This window comes from Ammodytes marinus (assembly GCF_949987685.1).
Source record: "Ammodytes marinus genome assembly, chromosome: 7".
Lineage (NCBI taxonomy): Eukaryota > Metazoa > Chordata > Actinopteri > Uranoscopiformes > Ammodytidae > Ammodytes > Ammodytes marinus.
In genome coordinates, this window is record NC_137211.1 from 4,417,542 (window position 1) to 4,425,041 (window position 7,500).

Sequence of the window (7,500 nt, forward strand, 5' to 3'; positions counted from 1 at the left end):
GTGCAGATGTTCGTTTGTTTGTGTGTGTTATGGGAAAAGAAGAAAAAACTGCAATAAATATAAAAAAGTAATCATTATCCTTCTCCCTCTTTCTCCCTTCTTCCACTAACTCCTTTTGGACACTGTTACACTTGTTTTGTTGTTTTCCTTTCTGTTTTTTTATCAATAATTTTTTTGAATAATTTTTATTTAAAGTAAAAATATAAAAAAAATGTAATTAAAATCATCCTTCTCCCTCTCCTCTCTCCCCAGGCCTGATAATCCACGAGGGCTCGTCTGTGTACCGTATCTTTAAGCGCTGGCAGGCGGTGAACCAGCAGTGGAAGGTTTTGAACTACGAGAAGTCCAAAGACCTGGGAGACCCGCTCAGCTCCTCCAAGAGCGCCAACCGCGGCGGCTCCCGGGGCAACAACCCTCACGGCCTGAGCGGCGGGAGTGCGGGGCGACACAGCCGGCGCCTTAGAACTATCCTCAACCACCACTGTGGATACACTATACTGCACATCCTGAGCCAACTGAGGCCGCACCATCCGCGGATAAGTGCATCCGCTAATAGAGAGGTGGTGATGAGGGTCACTACTGTATGAGTGAGGGGGGAGGGGGGGGTGGGGAGGGGGCTGCCACTGGATAGCCCTTGTCTTTGTGTCCATGTAAACGAAAGGACGGACTTATGGACCTTATATTAAAGGTGGAGTCAGCTATTCTGGAGAAAAACGCTTGTTGTCAAAATCACTTTTCATCAAAATGTTGTGGATATTTCTCCTTATGTAAACAAAGGGTAGGTCAACAAAGATGGCCCACCATAGCTAGCAACATGCCTGTTTACAGAGCCTGGGCTGTGTATTAACACTGGATGATTTTTCAGCGGACACAATGAAATGTATTAGATCTTGAGGAGATATTCACTGATTTTGACAAAAAGTTATTTAAACAACAAGCGTTCACCAGAATCGCTGACTTCACCTTTAACAAAATCTACTGACTTCTCATGTGACGGACGCAACAAACTGGAGGATTTCAACTCTGGTTTCGTACGACACAAAATCGAGAAAAAATCCTTTTCAATAATCGAAAAACTGATGATGAAAAAACGGAGAAAAAAGCATAAAAAGACTTCGACATATGGGGATATAAGACATTTCGAAACAGGCTTTTAAACCTAAACCAAGACGATGGGACGATTTTTCCAGTTCAATATCAGGATGCACAGAGAATTTTTTTTTTCTTAAATTCGATCTTTTTCGGTTTAATTTGTATCGTATTGTTTTTTGGGATTTTTTTTTTTCCAATTTTTTTTTTTTTTTTTTTTTTTACTCATTTTGATTTTGTACGGATGCTGTTTGATTTTTAAAAGCAAAAATCATGTAACTCCAGAATACATGCCAAGCATTTCCAGACAATGTATTATGATCTCAAATAATTTCTACAAAGCTCTTAACAAATGCTGGTATTAATAATAATAATAATAAAATAAATAAATAATAATAAATAAATAATAAAAGACCGAAAACTGAAAACAAACATACATGAGGGAAATACACAAAAGTGACAACTGAACAAAAAAAATAAAAAATTAGCAAAAAAGTTTTTCAACAAAAAAAAAGATTTCAGTGAACCTTTGAACCTTTCTGCAATAAAGATACGTATGTACATTTCACAGGGAAGTTTTTGCATTTTGCATGGGTTGGTATATCATTTTATTCTTCATCACATAACATTGAAGCACATTTTGCTCTATTTCGAATGGTGCTTGCCCAAAAATAAAACACTTGTTCAGATATAAAAAAAAAAAAACTGTCTGATTTCATTGCACCAAACTGTTTTTGTCGACGTGACAAATGGCAGTGTGTGTGTGTGTGTGTGTGTGTGTGTGTGTGTGTGTGTGTGTGTGTGTGTGTGTGTTACGGCTGTTTCAGCTCAAATACAGATTGTTGATGCTGCTGCTGTTGATTGTGTGAAGATTTCAGAATTTGATAACAAGTAAAAAAAAACTATTGGATTAAAAATTGGGGGATCGGATGGTCCTTTACTACTACTCACTAAGTCTCTTTATTTCCTACACTTTAAGATTGAAGGCGAGACACTGCAGGGGAATAGGGTAAAAAATTGTATCTTAAAGACTTAGTGCGTAACTTATATCGCCCCTATTAGGAATTCAGAGTAATTACAATAACACTGTCGGCACCTTGGTTGATCGCACATGTATTTTATACCTTCTGCTGTACGTCCATGTTTTTTCTTAGCAGTATAGAATCAACAACTGAATCATTTCTTGGGCTCTTCTTGGGATTTTTCTGAGCTCCTGCGCCCAGTGCCTTGGGGTGAGACCAGTTTGTAAACGCTGCCGTACTGAGAAATACAGAGAGAGTTTTGTGGAGCTGATGTGTCATTGGAGAAGCTCCTCCTCAGTGTAAATAACTCAGTGTGTGTCGGTCGCCCCCTAGTGGTGATTCACGCTCAGTTCACCCTCTCACCTCAACATGACGTGAAAACAAAACACCTTTCTGTCTGTAGCAGAAGATGTGTTTGTGTGTGTGTGTGTGTGTGTGTGTGTGTGTGTGTGTGTGTGTGTGTGTGTGTGTGTGTGTGTGTGCGCGTGTGCGTGTGTGCGTGTGTGCGTGTGTGTGTGTGTGCGTGTGTTAGGTCAGCTGATCCACATTATCTACCTCATAATTCTGAATCTACATTTTAATGGTCCACACTGGAAGTAAAGCCACGTTGTATACACACAGGGATAAAGTCCAACTTCTAGGGTTAGTGTGACCGTAACCTTAGTGTGTGTGTGTGTGTGCGTGTGTGTGTGTGTGTGTGTGTGTGTGTGTGTGTGTGTGTGTGTGTGTGTGTGTGTGTGTATGTGCGTGCATGTTAAATATATTCCCCTGCCCCTGTAAAGCAATGACATATTACCTGAATTGTGTTGTAAAAAATGAACTTACTTGCCTCACCTTACCTTTGGTTTTATCTGAGCTTTTATTTTGAAGGGGGGAAAAAAGTCTCCCTTTCTTTACCAGACCTTTTTTTCACACGGCGTAAAGCGAGTCACGTGACTGAAACAGTCTTGTAAAGCACTCTTTGAATTAGCCTACTAATAGGCCATGGTTAAGAACTATTGTCCCCCCCCCCCTTCCCCCCCCCCTCCCCCCGCCTCCTTACCTTACCTGTCCGGTGAGTCAACATATGATATTCCTGTTCCGACCACACACTACACCGGAAACTAGAACGAGGAAGGGGGAAAAAAATGAACGTTATTACCGGAATGTAGCGCAGAACGAGACAGCTGCTTGTATCGGTTTAGCCTCGAGTTATTGTTTCTGACGGAGTTTAAAGGACACGAAGAAGAAGATGTTGAGATTCCTTCGCTCAGGTGAGTGACCGACTGACAGACAGACAGACAGGTGTCAATCAGTCTGGCTGTAGAATTTATAGTGTTTGTCTTAAGTTGTTTTTTTCAACTTATGGCGCTATATGGGACTTTTTTCCATATGTCTTCACCTAGCTTTTCTTTTATATCCTTTGTATAACTAATACATTTGCATTGGAGTTGCCTACAGGTACTTCACTTTAGGTTTTCATAACTTATTTTCAACTTCATTACAATTGACTAGACATAAGCTACATTTTGTTATAGCCTACTGTACATTGATGTTTAGTTAGGCTACTCTACAGACACAGATTAATATCAAATACATTATGATGTGTTATATGGATACATATAAAACTAGCCTTTTGATCACAAGTAGTAGCCTATGCACAGTAGTAAAATAGTTGTTTGCAAACTGCAACATTAAAGCAATGTAGCCTATGTATTCAACATGAATTATTATTAATATGTGTATTGTGAAGCGCCTTGTGACCCTGGTCTGTGAAGGGCGCTATATAAATAAAGCTTACTTACTTACTTACTTACTTACTTACTTACTTACTTACTTACTTACTTACTTACTTACTTACTTACTTACTTACTTATAACATACTTTCTACTACTTTTGGAACTTCACGTGCATTTTATTTAATTGCTTGTTCTTTAACTTTAAATTTGAATGTAGAACTTTTACGTTTAGTATTTCTAAGTTTGGGATATTACTCCTTCTACTTAAAGTTGATTCTGGGTAATGCTTGTTGCCATAATTATGTTGCCACAACTTGCCAATTTACAGAGCCGAGGCTGTGTATTAACACTAGCGGATAATGAGGAGATATTCACAGATTTTGACCACAAGCATTCTCCAGAATCACTGACTTCACCTTTAAATAAAAGATCAATGTACTTCTGCTTCCACATCTGATTTTAACTCAGATTTATATTGTAACAAAGTTCATATGGACCCTATGATTTCCTGTAGTATAATATAATGTTATAATAACCATAACATTCTCACAATAAGCAGAAGTGTACAGTATGCAGAAGTAGCCAACATTATTCTAGTATGCTACACGTTTGAGGTAGTCCTACTTGTAGTTTTTCTTTCATGCTATTTTCTACTTTAACTTCATGACATCGTATTGTATTTTTACTCCACTAAATTTATCTGACGCATTAAGTCACTTTCTAAATTCATATTTTTTGCGCACACAACATATGAAAATGTTTAGCTTAAATGATCAGTAGTTCAATCACTTAGTTGACTGACAAAAAATTATATTGGCGTCTATTCTGATAATAGTTGAAGTCTTTTTATTGACAATATATACGTTAGTTCAGACAAATTATGGTAATGGACTCCACTTATATAGCGCTTTTCCCTGGTTTTTCACAGACTCAAAGCGCTTTACATTGTTTTGTACACATTCACCCAATCACACACACATTCATACACCGATAGCAGCAGCAGCTACCACGCAAGCTAACTATCGGGAGCAATTCGGGGTTCAATGTCTTGCCCAGGGACACTTCGACGTGTGGCAGGTAGGTGGGGGATCAAACCTCTGACCCTGCACCCCAGAGGCGAACTCCCTACCCACTTCGCCACTGTCGCCACTACTTAACCTTTTTACTTTCAAAGAGCAGCTCTTCCCAATCAAGCCTTATGATTTTGACAGACAGACTCACAGCTGAGGAAAAGTGTCCTGCATTTTGTCTGTCTGATAGCTGACCACCACTAACATTTTAGTCCGCACTGTAGCTTTAAATTCAAGGGCCGGCCCTAATCATCTGTTTTGTCTCACGGTTTCCTGTGTATGGAGGGCTACAGTATGTGTTTTGTGTGAGTTTCTTTAATCTGGTGTAATTACTGTTTTCTTGCAGTGCGAGCCCCCGAGCCTCCTGAGAACATCCACATCTCCTCTCTGCCTCCCGCTGTTCCCATGGATACAGAGCCTCAGCACTCCAATAGACAAGGTGAAGATGGCTGTTATGTAGACAAGACATTGTATATGTTTAAATACAGCCCCAAGAAAAAATTAAGAGACCAGTCTGGATTTCTCTTCAATCCTCAATCTCTACATTACTTATTGAAAATGCTCTTTAATGACAATATTTTTTTATTGTGAATTTGGTAGAAATGTTGTCAGTAGTTTATATTATAAAACCAAAACGTTCATTCTACTCAAACATATGACTCTAAATAGTTAAACGAGAGACACTGAACATTTGGAGTGGTCTCTTAATGGTTAAAATTCTCACATTAAATGCTCATCCCTAATACCGACATCAAAACTGTGTGTGTGTGTGTCTGTCTGTCTGTCTGTCTGTCTGTCTGTCTGTCTGTCTGTCTGTCTGTCTGTCTGTCTGTCTGTCTGTCTGTCTGTGAACTAGGCAAAATAACATCAACCGTCTTTAAAAAAAACCCTATATAAGTGGAGTCCATTTACCATTCCCCATATGTGTGTACTGTTCTGGCTGCAGGAGACTTGGTGGAGGAGACAGCAGTGATCTGGACCACAGTCACTCACCGCCACTCGACTCCGTCAGCTTTCCTACAAAAACACAACGATGAACCGGTCGCTACCTACTTTGATCAGAAGGTCCCAGTGCCCGAGGAAGAGAGTGAGGTAAACAGGACAATATCGATATTGCTTATGAAGACAGATTGGTGGGGTCGCTCCGGTGTGTAGTGGATAGAGCGCGTACCATATTGGCTCCGGTCTTCTGTTGCAGTGGTCGCGGGTTCGAATCCGACCCGTGGACCTTTACTGCAGGTCATCCCCCCTCTCTCTCTCTCTCTGTCTCCCCATTTCAACTCTGTACAATCGAATAAAGCTTGAAAATGAAAAAAAAAAAATAGAATCATCTTATATCCTTTCAATCATCGTATTTGGTTAAAAGATTTAATCCAAAAGAGTGTGGAAAAACATATTTATGTATAATTGTTTTACTCTTAACTCCTTGTAAGCGTATTCCTCAAAATTTCAGACTATTCCTTTAATTTGAAACCTATATTAAATAATGGGAGTGTAGCCTATTGCTCTCACCCTAAATATAAAATGATGCTTTATTTAATAGCCATCAGCTTGCAGCACAGTACGTGTAGTGTGACATTTATCCGTGTAACACCTATCTCTCCCTCTCTCTCTCTTTCTCTCTCTCTCTCTCTCTCTCTCCCCCCTCCACCCCCCTCTCTCTGTCTCTCTCTAGAAATGTTTTGACCTGCGTAAGCTCTGGGCGTTCACCGGCCCGGGCTTCCTGATGAGCATCGCGTACCTGGACCCGGGAAACATCGAGTCTGACCTGCAGTCTGGAGCTAAGGCCGGGTTCAAGGTGAGACCATTAACTAGAGATTACTGGTATTATTCAAAACTCTAGGGCTTCATTTGGGGCGACTGTGGGAGGGTTGGCGGTACGATTTCCCGCCCTGCCACTTGTGTCATGGTTGGTGTGTCCTTGGGAAAGCCACTTCACCCGAATTTATCTACAAAATGTTCATCAAAGCCTAAGGTGACTTAAAGGTGAAGTCAGTGATTCTGGAGAACGCTTGTTGACAAAATCACTTTCTGTCAAAATCAGTGAATATCTCCTCATGATCCACTACATGTACATACTGTGTGTGTGCTGAAAGAAAAGCAGTGTTAATGCACAGCCTAGGTTATGTTAATGGACATGTTGCTAGCTGCAATGGGCCACTTATTTTACATACCAGTTTACAGAGCCTAGGCTGTTTTATTAGCACTGGATTCAGCCCACACACAGTACGGACAGGTAGCATATCATGAGGTGATAAGACTCACTGATTTTGACAAAACATTTATTTGACAACAAGCGTTCTCCACAATCACTGACTCCATCTTTAATTTATCTAAAAATGTTCATCAAAGCCTAATAAGGTGACGTCTTCATATGACTTGTTTTGTCTAACCAACAGTCCAAAATGCATACAGTTTACCTCTTTATCCTCACAACTAACTTGAGAATGTTTGATATGTTGGCCCAAAAAAGTAAGGAATCACCTATAAATAGTTGTGTAAATAGTGTGCAGACGCCACACCTGTTTATCCTGATCGCCCTCTCTTCACTGCAGCCTCCATCTTCCTCTGCTGTGTGTATTCTCTCAGTTAAACAAACAG

The 7,500-nt window shown here is 40.1% G+C and overlaps 2 protein-coding genes across 2 annotated transcripts in view; both read left to right on the forward strand.

The window, feature by feature from the left end:
• The window catches only part of marchf9 (membrane-associated ring finger (C3HC4) 9), a gene marked incomplete at both ends in the record, with an annotated part of 20,411 nt that extends 19,824 nt beyond the window's left edge, over positions 1 to 587 (forward strand). Inside the window, one exon of the mRNA XM_080031478.1 lies at positions 253 to 587. Within this exon, the coding sequence (XP_079887604.1) occupies positions 253 to 587 (335 nt within the window). The remainder of the gene's footprint in view (positions 1 to 252) is intronic.
• A 5,272-nt stretch (positions 588 to 5,859) lies between these two features.
• LOC307253453 (natural resistance-associated macrophage protein 2-like) overlaps positions 5,860 to 7,500 on the forward strand; it is a 13,577-nt gene continuing 11,936 nt past the window's right edge. Inside the window, exons 1-2 of the mRNA XM_080031508.1 lie at positions 5,860 to 5,991; positions 6,575 to 6,697. Of these exons, the coding sequence (XP_079887634.1) occupies positions 6,626 to 6,697 (72 nt within the window). The 5' untranslated portion in view covers positions 5,860 to 5,991; positions 6,575 to 6,625. The remainder of the gene's footprint in view (positions 5,992 to 6,574; positions 6,698 to 7,500) is intronic.